Source organism: Mobula hypostoma, chromosome 19, assembly GCF_963921235.1.
Source record: "Mobula hypostoma chromosome 19, sMobHyp1.1, whole genome shotgun sequence".
Taxonomy (NCBI): Eukaryota; Metazoa; Chordata; class Chondrichthyes; order Myliobatiformes; family Myliobatidae; genus Mobula; species Mobula hypostoma.
Window position 1 is genome coordinate 54039430 of NC_086115.1, and position 16905 is coordinate 54056334.

Consider the following 16905-nt stretch of genomic DNA (forward strand, 5'->3'; position numbering starts at 1 on the left):
TTGAACCACATTATGTTAAAACTAAAAAACAGGTATGCCAAAAGTGATAGTTCACATGGTCAATCCACCAGGTCCAGTTATCTAGGACTATCATTTAAGAATTACGAAGATATGATAGTAAGACTAAGTAAACAATATTATTTTTATTAAGTGTATTAAAATTTTTAAAGAAAAATTGTTGAAGACCATCCTAATCTAAATTAATATTGCAAGACACTTTTTAGTACAGAAAAGCTCAAGATGAACTTCCAATAGGGAACCCATTAATTTGGGGCTGGTATTTATTAATAGTGTTTTTACTGAAGAGTCTAATAATTTTTTCTGAGCGAAACTATATACTTAAGAGTTTTCAATTATGTAGCATGGTACTTAAACCATAAGGAAAACATGTACGCTGTGTTAAACTAGCATGGTAGCTTAGTGGTTAATGCAGAGCTTTGCAGTGCCAGCTGTAAGATTGGTGCTTGATTCTTACTGTGGACTGTAAGAAGTTTGTATGATCTCCCTGTGACTTTCCTCTGGCCACTTCAGTTTCCTGTCACGTTGGAAAGGTGTATGGTTAGGCATGTTGATGCCAGAAGTACGGAGACAGTTGTGGGCTGCCCTGCACAATGCTAGTTGATATGATTTGCTTCATATAATGCAACAACACTGTATGTTTTGATGTACGTGACAAATAAAGGCTGATCTTTAATCTTTATCTCTTTATTATGAAGCATGCTTGAAGAGGTGAATTTTATTGGTTGACAGAGGTAATTCGCATACAGAACTGGAGGCCAAATATTCCTCACGTTTATGGGTCCCATCAAAAGTGGTGTCTTAATAGGAAAGATTTCTATTAAAAGGCGGTACATGATAATCTGATTTAATTTGTGAATAATGCACCTTGTAAAAAAAACTTCCTTTTTCTTTGACCATTCCCTGATCCTTTCACCCTGCGCTAGCTTGTTTATTAATTGATAGTGGCTGATTTTGATTTGTATGCCTAAGATTTCTGAGTTTGGATTCTGCTGATTTCACACTGTTTTTTGATTCTGTTGGTATGCCATAATCCTATTCATTAAATAAACATATTGGACTTGTGCATAGTGAGAAAAGCAATCAGGAAAGTAACAGTGCTTAATTTTATGATTCCATAACTAAAAATAACAACTAGACAAGTTATTACTATTGGGAAATATTATTTAGATTGGAAATAAATTGTGCAAACAATTTGAGTTTTCTCCTGAAATATATAATGCAATTGATTCATTGCTACTGCTAAACTTCATTAAGTAGACAGTGCTGAGCTCCATGATCACAATTCAACGTTTTAACTAAATGTAATGTTTTCATGTACACATGGTAGGTAGCATATGTGGATTCTTTTTGAGACAATTGCCTTTTTTTTTACCATGCAGGTTACCAGAAATGTATTTGAAATGCATATCCTCAAATGTGCCTTGCAACCCCTACAGTTCTTTTGTCCTCACTGAAGCATTCTGCACTAAACAGTTTTCATATCACAAGATCAGTATTGATTCCCTTGATGTAAAATAGTGACACAGAAGTTATGAGCAGCGAAGTGTGTTGGTAGATTAAACATAGTTGTATGCTGATAAAACTTGAAACTGGAACATTATCTGGACGTATGAGTTAGGGTTAGTAAGTTGTGGACGTGCTATATTGCAGCTGGAAGCAAGACGACACTTGCAGGCTGCCCCCAGCAATCCAGCCTGCTTTGATTGTTGACGCAAAACAGCGCATCTCACTATATGTTTCAATTATTCATGTGACAAATAAAGCTTAATCTTAAAAAATGGGGGAAGCAAGATTGAATGCATCTCCAGGAAACCGTAAATACACAATTGCTGTTGTACCATGTGTATATGCGAAATGGGTGGGAGAGGAAGCAGTGATGGAGAAAAGTACATCAATTAAAGTATGAAAGGTTCTGTGTAGGAAGTTTAAAAATAGAGCTTACTAATTTGTAACAAAGTATTGACAGTAGGGAGATGGAGCTTATTGCTTAGGGAGTCTGCAATGAATAATTACTGTTTTCACATCTCTGAAGAAACTCGTCTTATGAAATGTTGTTCCTTCAAGGCTTGTTCACCCAGAGTGCAATTAAAAGTAATTCTGCAGTCACTTTATCATTGGGAATGTAGACACCAGTCATATCAAATTGCCTCACACAGTCTTCATGAAGTGTAGTGCGAGCAATACTTGGTGATTCATTACAGCAGTTCCTTGTTGAAACCTGAAAGGCCAGAAGTAATTTTCTTAACATAATTACAGCTTAATTAAAATGACATGTCTCAGATGGGTTTCTTGTAATGGATGTCATTCTGTTGGAAAATGAGTTCTGTCTTTTATGCAGATTTATAACTTAGTCAGATATGAAAGACTGAACTAAAAATATAAAGACCTCTCAAGTTCACTATGTAATTTGTACTGCATAGTCTGGAAAAATACGGATGGTATATTAAGTTGATCTTTGTTCTTAATTCTATAATATAGCTTTCCCACACACATTCAGTATTAGCACACTGGATATCTTTTTACTGAACCATTCATCAGTTGGAACTGGGTATTGGCTCAGCAACGACTATCCATCTGATGTTAGCTCCTACATACCGTATATCCTTATCCCTCTATTGGGAGAATGTTCTCTGCAATTTTTCTGATCTTCCCTTTCTGACTCATTATAATTCAGATCAGGAGCATCACGGAGTGCAGGACAAACCCATCATTTACTGGGTAAAATTAGAAAACCTGTTCTGCAATTCTTGGTCACTTACTATCTCGCACCTGTAGAAGTACTTTTATTTCCTAATGGCAGCCAGAATTCAAGATGAGTTCCACTTCCAAGGCAGAGGAATGAGATTGGGACAAATAATTTTTTCAAATTCTTTTTAGTTATTTGAGGCTATTCTGCAGAGGCAAGGTAATTGATCCATTCCCATTGTTTTTCCAACATTTTAACTTCGGATATGATTTGATGCTCATGTATCTGCACATGTTGTGAGATGCACCAACTAATGTTATTAATGGCTTACCTTGAAATTATCTTCATAGTCTAGAAGCTTTTACAATATCATGTTGATTAACACCTTTTCATTAATAAGGATAGCTGCAAATTAGAAATTATTCTGATAAGTAAGAAAAGCAGTTGCATATCATGGCAAAGTTGCTGGATGTACTTCAGTATGTCACCAAATAATTACATTACCATCTTTTAAATTTTCTGTGAACTCTTAACAAATATTAATTTGTGGGGAATTTGTAACCAATTTCTTTTTGTAGTTTTGCTATGATTTTATTCCTACATAGATGAGCGTTATATCTAATGCATTCTGCTCCTCATGTAAGCAATGAGAATGGTGATAATTTATCTTTGAGTAATTGAGTAAAATGAGTGATACCAGATTGGCTGCTTTGTTATGCTTTGCTCCATTTCCTCTCCATTGACTTCCTGTATCGCCTGTTTTCAATTTTTGCAAAGATTTAAAATCATCTTCAGTGAGTCTAACGACAATGCTATTTAATTTCCAATGTTAACTTTTGGCTCATTATTGCTTTTTTTCTAAAGCAAAATGGGGCAACAACTGAAGTCAGATTTTTCTGACCAATATTGCAACTATCCTTTTCCTTCCCATTCCTTCCTTTTTCTTGCTTTGCAGAGCCTTCATCAATCTACCAAATCTCTCAGCCTGAAGTGTACACAGCGCATCCAGGAGATTTGCTTCAAATGCAATGTCCTTTGAAAGAGGATGTACAGAACATCATTTGGACTAAAGTTGGGCAACAAATAGGGCACAACAATAAGACTTATATTATCAGAGAGTACTTACAAATTAGTGATGCCACACATGAGGATTCGGGCCTCTATGCTTGTACCACAAATAGACCAGTAGGCAGTGGTACTGTATACTTCATTGTAAACATTACAGGTGAGTAATATTTCAACTAGACATTCTACAAAGTTCAATCTTTATCTCGGTTGTCTCTCCAGGCATAATTTTGGGTCAGAGGTTGAAGATGGCAGGTGGAGGGGAAGGGATTGTGTTTATGGTTGGGATTAGTGATGCAGAGGGTGGTGTTGGCAATGTGGAAAAATAGAAATTGAAAGCCGAACTGAGAGACTGCAAAGCAGGATTAAGGGAATGACAGATTTCAAAAAGAATCATATTGTTCTTGGATTAAGACTTGTTCTGTTTCTGCACTCGTCCATTTTACAATAATACAGGACAAAATAATACCAAATAAAAGTCATGTCAGATCATGCTGGTAGATACATTTTAGTTATGCTAGTCATTTCAGTTTTTGTTTGGAGAAAAGAAAAACATATTTTTAGGTAGCGATTTACTTTGCATCTGCAAAGGGCTGCTCAAAATTGAATAATCAATCTGTACATTTCATAAAGATCTTCCTAGTGATTGTTGATTTTAATGTGCATTCTTGTTATGAGATAGCACTTGAAACATGATTAGCCCATAAAGTTAGTTCCTTAACTTGGCTCATTTGTCTGAGTTGGAGTTGTACTGAAGGTAAATTATTGTAAGCATCTTCCATGTTTTTCCAATATGCAAAGTTGGGAGTATTTAATTCTGAAAATTATGCTTGGCTTTGGAAGGAACAATTTCAATAATCAAAGATGATACAGGTCCATGTAATGTATATAGTGAATCTTGGATATGATAGGAAGAGTTAATAGAAAAAATTGTGTAATGCATTTAGCTTTTCTAAAGGCAGTTGACAAGGTTCCACATAAAAGGCTGATGCATATGTGCATATGTCAAGAGCCTGATGTATTGGAGTGAAAACTGGTTGTCACATAAAAAACGAAGAGTGTGAATAAATGGGTCTTTTTCAGATTGAAAGGATGTAGAATACCTAAAGATATGTTCTTGTCCTACAAATACTTACGTTAAAACCAGGAAGTGGGAATAAAATATAACGTTTTTTAATTTGCTGATGATAAGAATGTATAGGTAGGGCATGTTGTGATAAGGACATTGTGATTCACAATCAGGATATAGATTGAGTGATGGAGTGAAAACTCGGCAAATGGAGTTTAATATGTGGAAAACAAAGCACCTTAAGAGGAATGAAACTATCGATCATTATCTAAAGGATCTAGGTATTTTAGTGCATGACTCACAAATGTTAGCAGGCAGGTCGAACAAGAAATTGCGAAGGCAAATGGCATGTTGTCTTTAAGGTGAAGGGGCTGGAACTTAAGATTAGGGAGGATTTGTTATTATTGTATAGGGTGATAGTGAAACTACATCTAGAATTCTCTGCAGTTTTGGTCTCTTACCTTAAAAAAAAGGATATAGTAGCAATCGAGGCAGTTAAAAAGAGATTCATCAAGCTTTTCCTGGAATTAGAGAGTTATCCTGTTTAGAGAGGCTAGATAATTTGGTCTTGAGTTTATATAGAAGAATAAGAGGTGACCTTATTCAAACAATTAAATTTGTAAGGGGGCGTGACAGAGAAGATGTTGTGTTGTTTTCATGAGTGGGAGAGTGCTGTACAAGTAAACAAACCTACAAGATTAAGGGGTCAGTCATTTAAGACTGGATGCATAGAAATTTCTTCTCTCAAACTGAGTGAATCTCTAGAATTCTCTACCTGCAAAGATTGTGGAGGTTAGATCATAAGATATATTTATGTTGGAGATAGGTAAATATTTGAAAGGTTGAGGGTTATGAGGAACTGGTACAGAAAGGTAATTGAGGCCAATATAGAACATCTATAACCTTATTGGATGGTCAGGTATGTTTGAGGAGGGGTGGCCTACTCCTGCTCTTAAATTCTTGTGCTCTTGCATTGGATATTGACATTTAATTATTTTTACCTAATTAATACTGCAAATCAGTAGGGGTAGAATTATTTTCCTTTGGCCAACAGTGATGATATGGACATAGTTAGGGAGAAAGAAATGCTTTGGAACTACCTTACAAATATCCATCGATTGATTTTTCCATAATCCTGAGAAGATTACAGATTATGGTTTTCTTCCAGATGCCATTTCCTCAGGGGACGATGAAGAGGATAGTGATGGGTCAGAAGAGACAACCATTGATGGTAACAAGATAAGTAAGTACAGGCTGAGGAGATAGACTGTAGGTTCATATAATTAAGTCAGCAAGTGCATAAGGTCCTACAGGTATATCTAATTTCATATATATGAAATTGATGACCTAAAACTCTAAGCAGATAAACATTTGCAAAATACTATTTGTTTCAAGTGCACATAATGTTTTTATCCTGCAACCATCATTATACTGCTCTGGGGAACTTTAACTGAAAGTGTGGCATGAATTTTGTTATTACACCAAGGAATAAAACAAAACTTTATGATGTTGAAGATTATCCTGAATGTGTCTACTCTTATCTAGTAATTGTGTACTTTTTTGGAGTCCATTATCATGTCCAGTTTGTCTGCCTTGTTCATGATAGGTTAATTTTGACAGGGAATTAGCTTCCGGAAGCCACTTCATATGATATAACTCTGAAAAGAATTAAAAGGAAATAAAACAGGTTGAAGGTTATTTGTAGCTTTCTCCCTTATGGCTAGGATTTGCAGATTTAGAACCTGCACCAGATCACATTGCAATATAAAACTGAAATCACTGCTTATCAAAGTATTATTCAGTAGTTGATCTACAGTCTCATTTGTCTATTAAAGCAGTTAAACATTAAACATTAGCAGTTAGACATTAAAGATCTGTTGCACTACTGGAAAAACTGGACAGTTTTTTTTTTGTACCTGTAGAAACATCCCCCTTTCAACTATCACCATTGTCAGCTAATTCCATTCAAAAACAGCTCCATTGTTTACTATAGAATAACTAGATGGCTGTTTATAATAGAATAAAGATTTGCATAGCATATTTAAAGATAAATGCCATTTTCTGTGGGGAAGTTCCATATATGAGTTCAATTTACTCATGCTGTTGCATCTGGCAACCCTTACCTGTTGCAGTGGCTAACACATGTTGAACAGCACAATTTGGGGACAGGTCAAATAAATTAAGTCCTAGGTCATAATGTTGATCTTCTCTTGGGGCAGAGCTGGGAAGGAGTTGCCAGTTTGCCATATTGATTATGACAGAAGCGGCCTTTGAAAATTTGGAACTGATGAGAAATTCCACAGATTTGTATGTTGCTGAATATTCACTCAGTGGCTACTCTATTAGGTACAGGCTATACCTAATAAAGTGGCCACTGAGTGTATGTTTGTGGTCTTCTGCTGCTGTAGCCTATCCAGTTCAAAGATCGATGTGTCATGCATTCAGAGATGCCCTTTTGTACACCACTTTTGTAACGTGTGGTTGTTTGAGTTGCTGTTGCCTTCCTTGTCAGCTTCATCCATTCTTCTGGCCAGTCTTCTCTCTGATGTCTCTCATTAACAAGGCATTTTCACCCATAGAACAGAATTTTTATCTTGTTTTTCACAGTATTCTTTGTAAACTCTAGAGATTGTTGTGTGTGAAAATACCAGGAGATCAGCAGCTTCTGATGTACTCAAGCCACCTTGTATGGCACCAGCAATCATTCCACGGTCAAAGTCACTTAGATCACATTTGCTCCCCATTCTGATGTTTGGTCAGAGCAACAATTGAACCTCTCGATCTTGTCTGTGCTATTATGCATTGTCTGATTAAATATTTGCATTAATGAGCAGGTGTACAGGCATACCTAATAAAGTGGCCACTGAGTGTACCAATGATAGCTTGTCCTTTATCTAGTAATGCTTCGTCTCTCTACTTGGTACAATAGACTTGATGGCATTGTGGAGCAGGACAGTATTTCATTTTCAATTTAAATTGTTTATGATTGTGGTCTTAATGAACCATTTTGACATATTGGCCTGAGCTAACTTTATCCGTAGACAGCCGGTCTGTAGAGAACCAGCAGCTATCTTACACGCAGGTTACAGCTTGTCTCTGACTTTCATACATGCATGGCTAAATTCAGATCTTTAAAGTGTGCTGGTGACGGGAAATGATAACCAAGCTCAGTGTGTATGTTATGCATTAGAATGTGCCCCAACTTGGCAATTAAGTTGGTTTAGTTGAAGGAAAGTGAAGTGTTTGACAGAACAGTATACACTGAAAGGTCTGAATTCATAAATCACTGTTTTAAAATTGCAGCAGTGTAAAAAATATTAGTATTGTTCATGATTTATTATTCTGTATATTTAAGGGCAATAAAAAAAAGAGCACAGGTTGAATGTACCACAATTAGAGCTTCCTCTCCTATTTGGAACGATGCTTGGCTGATCAAGGCTGATTCTTGACCTCAACTCACTGATGCCCAGATCTCTTAATTCCCTTAGAGTCCAAAAATCTATCAGTGCTAGTCTTGAATATACTCATTGCCTGAGTATCCAAAGTCCTATGGGTAAGTATTTCAAAGATTTACATCTCACTCTTCCACTCCTCCCTGAGTAAAGGCACAACATTCCTAAATAGCCAACCTCTTATTATGAGAATCTTCCTTATTTACAGATTCCCACCCAGGAGAAGGATCCTGTCAACATCTAACTTGTCAACCCTTCTCAGTCTTCTATCTTTCAGTAAGAGCATCTCTCGGTCTTATCAACTCTAGTCAGCATAGACCAATCCTACTTAATCTATCCTTGTAAAGTAGAATGATAACCTGCAAGTACCACTGTTACAGCATAAAAATTACATTCCAACTATTTATAAAAGGAGCTTCGTATTCTAAGTTGTGTATGCTGTATCTTGACAGCAATTTTTTCATTCCCTATTTGCCTACATTAACACGTTGTTGTTATTAAAAGAGAAGCAACATTTAACACCTGTGTGCATCGCCAGTACCAATGATAAGTTTAATTAATTTACTATTATTATTGTGAGCTGATAATCTATTAATTTTGCATCTCAGAAAATATACAAGATTGAAGGGTCTCAGTCCAAGACATCGATTGTTTATTCATTTCAGACGCTGCCTGACCTGCTGAGCTCCAGCATTTTGTCTGTGTTGCTTTGGATTTCCACTATCTGCAGAATCTCTTGTGTGTACAAGCTTAATCAATCCTTAGAGCTTATTGTGAAAATTCGCAGCTCGCTGTAAAACAGGGGTGTCAAACTCATCTTAGGTCACGGGCCGGATTGGGTAAAATGTGACTTCATGCGGACTGGATCAGTTGTGCACGCGCAAACCCTCCCACAGCTTTCGTTGCCTTCGTTTTTTCAACCTGCTCTCATGTATCTCAGTCTCTGCTGTAACTACAGAGTGTTCACTTTACGAATTTTGTTTCTTATGAAGAAGATTGCCTAGCAAGCATTATTTTTATGATTGGTATTAACTTACAGTCGTAGGCTATAAGGAAGTTGTGATGAGAGAGAGAAAAAACAGTTATTTTGGCTAAGATTGTTTTGGGAGCCACACCCTTTCCATTAATAAACCATTTGAAATCGAACATTAGCAGACACAAATATAGACGTAATGAAACAAATTGTAAATGTAGGCTATACAACTGCACCTAATTTTTATTAGCCTGCTTCCAGCAATCAAACTCAGACAATGAACACAGTTAGCCTCTAATTTTTATTGAAGTGATCACATTCACAATAATAGAATAGTCAGAAAATGAATGAATAACAATATTATGACACTCAATATTTCATAATGCATTTTGCTTCCATGTCACAGTGCATCGAACAGTGTCACTAATTTTTCACTTGCTGCTTTCAGACGCCTGACATCTCTTGGCTTTAACGAGCCTGTCAACATCAGGGACCAGTTTCTGGGCAGTTGTGATTTTCATAATGTCATTTAGATATCTGTGGGTCAGCTGCGAGTGCAGTTTGGATTTGTTAATGTTCATTATGGAGAACACCTGCTCACAGAGATATGTTGTCCCGAACATGCAAAGGATCTTTGAGGCAAAGTCTGTCATCTTGGGGTACATCGGTTCCAGGTATTGATAGAATGAGTCCAGACCTGCAGTCTCAAATTTATATTTCAAAGCCGACGTAGACTGAGTTTCAATTAGTTCCATTTGGAGTTCCTCCGGCACATCTGATGCTGTGTTGATGGCAAACGGCGAGCAAAGTAGTGAGAATTCCTTTTTGAGCTGAGTGAAGATTTGGAAACGATTCTGAAACTCACTTTTCAGCCATGATATTTTGTCCTTGTACCTACCCATGTTGTCATTATTCCCATGAGCGACACACACAGACTGCAAAGAGGGGAAATGAGCTGGGTTGCTCTGGGATAGTTGCATCTCCCACAGGCCTAATTTAATTTGAAAGGCAGGAATGCTGTCGTAGTAACAAGTTTGTTGCGGCCTTGCATGTTAACATTAAGCACATTTAAGTGCTATGTTATATCCACCAAGAATGCAAGATCATGAAGCCAGTCTGGGTTATCAAACTCTGTCACTGGTTCTTGTTCATGAATAGTCCAATTTCTGCATGTAATTGAAAAAAACATTTAAGCACAACCCCTCTGCTCAACCAGTGGACTTCAGTGTGGTAGGGGAGGCCGTGTCCAATATTACTTTCGGACAAAAGAGTGTCAAATTGCCGATGGTTGAGTGCCTTGGCTCTAATAAAATTAACCATTTTGATTACTTCATCCATGACATTGTCCATTTTCAGGCTCCTGCTACATAACGCCTCTTGGTGTATAATACAATGAAAATACCAGAATTCCTGCTCTGGATTCTCTGTCTAAACGTTCTCTCTGAGTTTCGCAACAACACCTGTCTTTTTCCCGACCATGGACAGTGCGCCATCTGTTGCCACGCTGTCAGCGAGACTCCAGTCAACCCCCAGTCTGTCCAAGGCCTTGACGAGGCTGGAGAAAGCGTCGTTCGCCATTGTGGTGTTTGTCATGGGCACCATCTCCACAAACTCCTCAGTGACAGTCGAAGATGCATCAACACCACAAATAAATATTCCCAATTGAGCTACATCAGTCACGGTGCTCTCATCAATTACAATACAGAAGGCAATAAATGACTTCACTTTGTCTTTTAGTTGACTGTTCAAATCTCCTGCAAGGTCCCCGATTCTCTCTGCCAGAGTATTTCTTGACAAGCTGATATTACCAAAAGCCCGTCTCTTCTCAGGGCCACACCAGCTCAGCCACAGTCAGCATGCATGCTTTGATGAATTCCCCCCCTGAGTATGGCTTCGACGCAGCAGCTATTTTGTTGGCAATGATATAGCTGGCCTTGACAGCTGCGTCATGAGTCTTTCGACTTCTGGTGAACACTGATTGCTGTTTTTTCAAGCTCATTTACCTTTTGCGTTCTGAGTCGTCCTGCATACTTGTGATATTTTTCTCCGTGTGACGTCTCATAGTGTCGTTTGATATTGTACTCCTGCCACAGCCACTTGTTGTGAGCATATCAGACACACAGGTTTGCCGTTGACCTCACAGAAGGAAAAAACAATCTTTCCAATTATCGTTGAATATTGGACCTTCAATGTCAACTTTTCTTTTCTTGGAAAGCATTTTGAACCACAGCAGCAAACAGTCTCAGCCTTGCTACAGGTGTTACTTACCTGAGTACTCTGTGTGTTTATACTGTGTCTGATGATGTAAGTGGGGCCCTAGTGGTCTTCAGTGCAGGATGGTAGGTGCTTATGCACAGCGGGTGGTTAATTGCCACCTATTGTTTTCTAAGTACACACAACAAGCTGCTGGTGCAGCAGGTGGTACAGACAGTGGTGAGAGAGAGAGCGGCTGCCGTATACATAATAAATGGTCGTGAATATACTTTTTTTCCCCCAAGTCATCCCGCGGGCCAGATTGGATCCCTTCGCGGGCCGAAAGTTTAACACCCCTGCTGTAAAAAAACACATTATTAGTGCAGTAAGCTTTTACTTTGCTTGAATTCTTCTGTTTTATAGAAGAGTTGTTTGCCATCTAGCTTGTAATTGTTTTTACTATTATTTAATAACCAAAATTCCTTAAATTGTTGTTCACAATTTTGCATGAAACATTTAATTAAATTATTTTGCATAATGCTTAACAAGCACTGATATTGATCATGGGTATACAAGGAGACATAGGGTCTGCTTTCCCTGGAGTGAGGGAGATGAATGAAGAGTATAAAATCATAATGGGTATAGGTTGGGCAAACTACAGGAACGCTTTCCCCATGTCAGAGATTTAGATGGGTTCTGAGGGTGATCTTTTTTAACCAGAATGGAATGCACTACCTGAAAGGTAATGGAAGCTGAGTCACTGAAAGCATTGAAAAAGTATCTAGATAGGAACTTGAATCATCTCGGCTCAAAAAGCTACAGGCTAAGTGTTAGAAGATGGGATTAATATAGATGGGTGCCCATTGATCAACATGGACATGATTGGCCAAATGGCCTGCGTACGTACCACGTATTAAGTTAAAAATCCAGCCAAAGTTTAATGCTAATAGTCTTTTTTCTTTGAGGAGAACTCAAATTACTTTGTATGTTCATGTCATTAAGTATTGCAGACATTTTGTACAGTAACAGGTATTGCTTTTGTCGTTCAAAATAAATTTACTTCAAACTTATCAAAGTACATATATGCCACTATATACAACCCTGAAATTCACTTTCTTGCAGTTGCGGACATACTCAATAAATCTAGAGAGTAATGATTCAAGAGGCTGATGGTTGAAGGGAGTAACTGATTATACTATTGATATTTAGTGGAAATGAGCTTGAAACATTGTGCTAAAAGTAAATTGTGCTAATGTGGGCAATGTTTATAATGGGTATCAAACATTACTTAATGGTTTTACCTTTACTTTGTTGTCACAAGGACCAACATCCTTTGTAACATGGTACTGTACAACCATAATTACATTAATCATTGGTATTTAACACAAAAGAACCATTGTCTCTGATTTAAATTAGTTCATGAGCTCTAGCTTGTAATTTAGAAAATATGCTCTATAAAGAAGAAAATGACTGTTCTTTAAGGAATAAAGGTCTTTAAGGCTTCAGGAAACTTGTGTTTCCCATAAGAGCTTTATGTTTATTGAAATTGTGGAGGTGACAGCTAATGGTAAGCATTGAAGGACTTATTAAGATTGAAGTACATGCAGATGGAACATGCATTTTCTAATGCAAGATTAATTCACCATGATTCCCATGTTATTTGATACCTGGATCTACTGTATTAACTTAAATTATGGAACGGATATTGAAAGGTGGGTCAGCCTTTGTACCATAACTCCAACCCTAAACTTGGTTTTAAATCAGACATGCACTCCTTCTAGTTAGGCTTACATCTAACAAAATATCTGTAGGATTATACAGCCTGAAGGTACAAGCAAACATTTATGGTTCTGATGAGAAACAGGAAAATGGGAAGACAAAAAGTAACATTAAATGAAAAAGTGAGAAATACTAGGCAGGCATTTGTTACTAAATATTTCAACATGAATTGATTTTGCTAAGCAAAGCTCAAATTTAAAAAGTATTTCAAGGGCACTACTGATAACATCCCTAATCTTTTTCAAAATATTACTCTACCCAAGAGAGCAAGTGAAACTTCCATTTAATATTTCATCTGAATGATGATACTTTCTGCTTGTGGAACAATTCCCAAGTAATGCTTTGACATGTTATCCTAGACTTTTATGCACAAGTCTTAAAATGCTCCCCCATTCTTATCAAATACAATACTGTTGGAACTAAAATCAAATTAAGATAATGACAAAGGATCTGTATTGTTAATGAATCCTATTACTGAGTACTGTTTCTTACCTATCTATTAGTGTAATTAGTATTGACAGTTGCAAATGTGACCTAAAGGTATTTTTTGGTCAGCACTTTGGTGGAGGCAGTGAATAGATAAAGTTTTGGTTAAGGTTTAAAATGAATTCATTTGAAAGGCATGAGTCATGGTATATTTAATGTTCAGAATTGTCTTGCAGAGATTATGTCCTGTGGATCCAACATGAATTGCCATCGTTAAAATATTTCAGAGGATAATTAGTTCTTTGTTAGAATGTTTCGGTGCCATATTTTTCCATGCGAAGCCTCTCAATATTCCATAATAATAGAGTTTATGTGTGTGATGGCCAGGTTTATTACTGGTAGGCCATCACTTTGTATAGCTCATTAAGAGTGGTAAACTTTAAAATATTGTAAGAAAATTGGAATCTTAGACTTTAAATGACTTGGTTCTTATCACATATTTAGTCATTTCTAAAGGAATTTGCTTGAATCAATGAATAACTTTTCTCTTGATGAATAATACTTCCGCAAAGCTCTTGTAAACTTTCCGACAGTTTACTTATTTCGTTTATGTTCTTATTTTTTCAATGTAAATTATGAACAAATTCCCGCTAACAATAACAGATTTTTTGAGTGAAAGGAATGTCATTGCACAGTCAGCATACTTTGTTGTGAAATAATTTAAATTGTGTTCAAACTTTTAAGATCTCAGATAGTATAAATTCCAAGCACACCTGAAATGGCGGTGAATGAATGCAAGGTGTTCTTTTGTCCACCACAAGGATGGGAAAGAAATTCAAAGCAACGCACATCAAAGTTGCTGGTAAAGGCAGCATCTCTAGGAAGAGGTACAGTCTACATTTCGGGCCGAGACTCTTCGTCAGGACTAACTGAAAGAAGAGCCGGACTGTTGATTAGCAAAAGGGATATGAGAGGATCATGGGACAGGAGGTCCAGGGAGAAAGAAAAGGAGGAGGGGGGGAAAACCCAGAGGATGGGCAAGGGGTATAGTGAGAGGGACAAAGGGAGAAAAGAGAGAGAGAGAGAGAGAGAGGAAAAGAATGTGTGTATATAAATAAATAATGGATGGGGTACGAGGGGGAGGTGGGGCATTAGCGGAAGTTGGAGAAGTCAATGTTCATGCCATCAGGTTGGAGGCTACCCAGATGGAATACAAGGTGTTGTTTCTCCAACCTGAGTGTGGCTTCATCTTTACAGTAGAGGAGGCCGTGGGCAGACCGTGGTAATTCTTCACAGCTGATATATTTAATTAGAACTTACTGCTGGGCTCCTGCTTGTACCTCAACAGAAGGCAAAGGTAGTAGAAACTCCAGGAGAATAAGAGGGGGATATCATGCTTTGGATGGGATGCAGAAATTGGCTTGATTAACAAGCAATATTAGAGATGCCTGCAATTGCATCTAGCAAAATACAAGAGGAAACTGTAACAAGAAAATGTGGAAGGAATGCCAAAGAGTTTTAGATGAAATATTCAACAGTTAGCAATTAAAATTTAAATGTACAAACAGGCTTTGTTCAATTTTATTATAGAATATGTTGTTGAATATTCCATTTACCCAAAGCTAGTATGAACTAAGCATTTGAATGGTAAATCTATGTCTGCAAGGAAGCAAGAATACAAATTAATATTTAATGTATATACAGTGGTTGGATTCAGCAGTTTTGACAATGTGTACCTTCATTTGGTCAAGAGTACACAGTGTAACATGATTTCTTGTTAAGTAAACATGATGAGTCAAAGTATTTATTGGTCAAGAATAACAATGCAGCAAATTTGTTTAGCTGCGGTGAAGCTGGAAAGTGAAACTAGTCGTATGTGATTCGATATGAATTCAAACAGTCAAATCTGTGTGGGAGAATAAATTTCTGAAGTTTGAACAAATTTCCCTTAGAATATCTAGCTTACTATCATTACAGGAACCTGTATACTGTTGCCTCATTGGTATGTACTTAAAGTGAATGACCTGAAATTATGTAGGTTTAAATTATTCGTCAGTTTTACTATGCTTCAAGCGATTACAAAAATATAAAGGACAAACTATATTTCTTCTTAATAGATAACTATAATTTTGTTTTGCAATATTGCTGTGCAGACAGGCCTTTTGCTGAGTGTCCTCAGAGTAAAATAAACACCACAAGAAAATATAAAAAAGAAAATGTCAACATTTTGGGCTATTGATGACTACCTAGCCTGGATTCATTGCTGATGATAGAACTGTAGAATAGAAACCTTCCTAATGGTAAGAGAGTATAGAAAGAGGTCCAAAATAGGAAATGGAATAAGGTCAGGTTTAAGCCAGTTATTGTTTTTAACTCCACATTAGTTTGATTTATTTCAGGAAGTTCAGGTTGCAGTTAGAAATAGAATTTCGCATAAGTTAAAGCAAATGTACAAACATTCTAGATTTTCCATTTATTAAGATAAGGACTTATATTTTGGCTAATAGAATTTTTGAAATTTAATAAAAATTTGTGAGGATTAATCTGGGGCTGAAGAAAGCAAGTTCTGCTGCCTTTATTGAATGAAAGTGTATTAATTGATTATACTATACTATATATATATCCTGTGATTAAAAGGATCACAGAGAGTCCAAAAATTAATAAAGGCTAAAATCTGACTTGCATTATTTTTTCAGATAGCTGGATGTGTAGTCTTCTAGTGTTGGAGTTCATTCACTTGTGTGCTTAGAGGTAGTGAATTTGCAACCAGTTCCCATGCCTGTATTTTGAATGCTTTCCTCATTGCCCTGGAGCTTGTGCAGTCATGGCATATCTGTAGAATCTCAGTCCAAACAGCTTGAAATGTGCACATCAATAGAAAATGGTGTTTTCCAAAAGAAGTTCTGTACCGTGACGTTTGCTGCTTCTAGTAAAATCTGAAGTGTTTGTTTTAAATAGACCCTTTATTCCTATCAAGATGGAGGGAAGAGCAAAACATGAAACAACCAACAAGCTGCCGTTTCTCTTCTAAGAGAGGGAAAATAGCCCCAGTTAACATCCAATTTTTACATTTGTTAATTTCCTTTGGATCCACTGATTCATTATTTTGTGCAGAATGTTAATTATAGTTGCAAGTTAGAATTGGGAACTCAGTTATTTTGGTTCTGCAGTTTTATTTTCAGAGAAAACTTTAGCATCCTAAGTCTGATGAAGTCATACCATGCTGCTTCTGATACCTTCT

General features: G+C 36.9%; 1 protein-coding gene across 9 annotated transcripts in view; it reads left to right on the top strand.

The window, feature by feature from the left end:
- LOC134359050 (fibroblast growth factor receptor 2-like) overlaps positions 1 to 16905 on the top strand; it is a 191019-nt gene that overhangs the window by 109875 nt on the left and 64239 nt on the right. For 7 of the 9 annotated variants that reach the window (XM_063071906.1, XM_063071905.1, XM_063071909.1 and 4 more), the window contains 2 exons: positions 3663 to 3932; positions 6010 to 6084. The exons of 1 other annotated variant lie outside the window; for it this stretch is intronic. In XM_063071906.1, coding sequence (XP_062927976.1) covers positions 3663 to 3932; positions 6010 to 6084 — 345 coding nt within the window. The remainder of the gene's footprint in view (positions 1 to 3662; positions 3933 to 6009; positions 6085 to 16905) is intronic. One more of the 9 variants, XM_063071912.1, reaches the window with a different exon arrangement.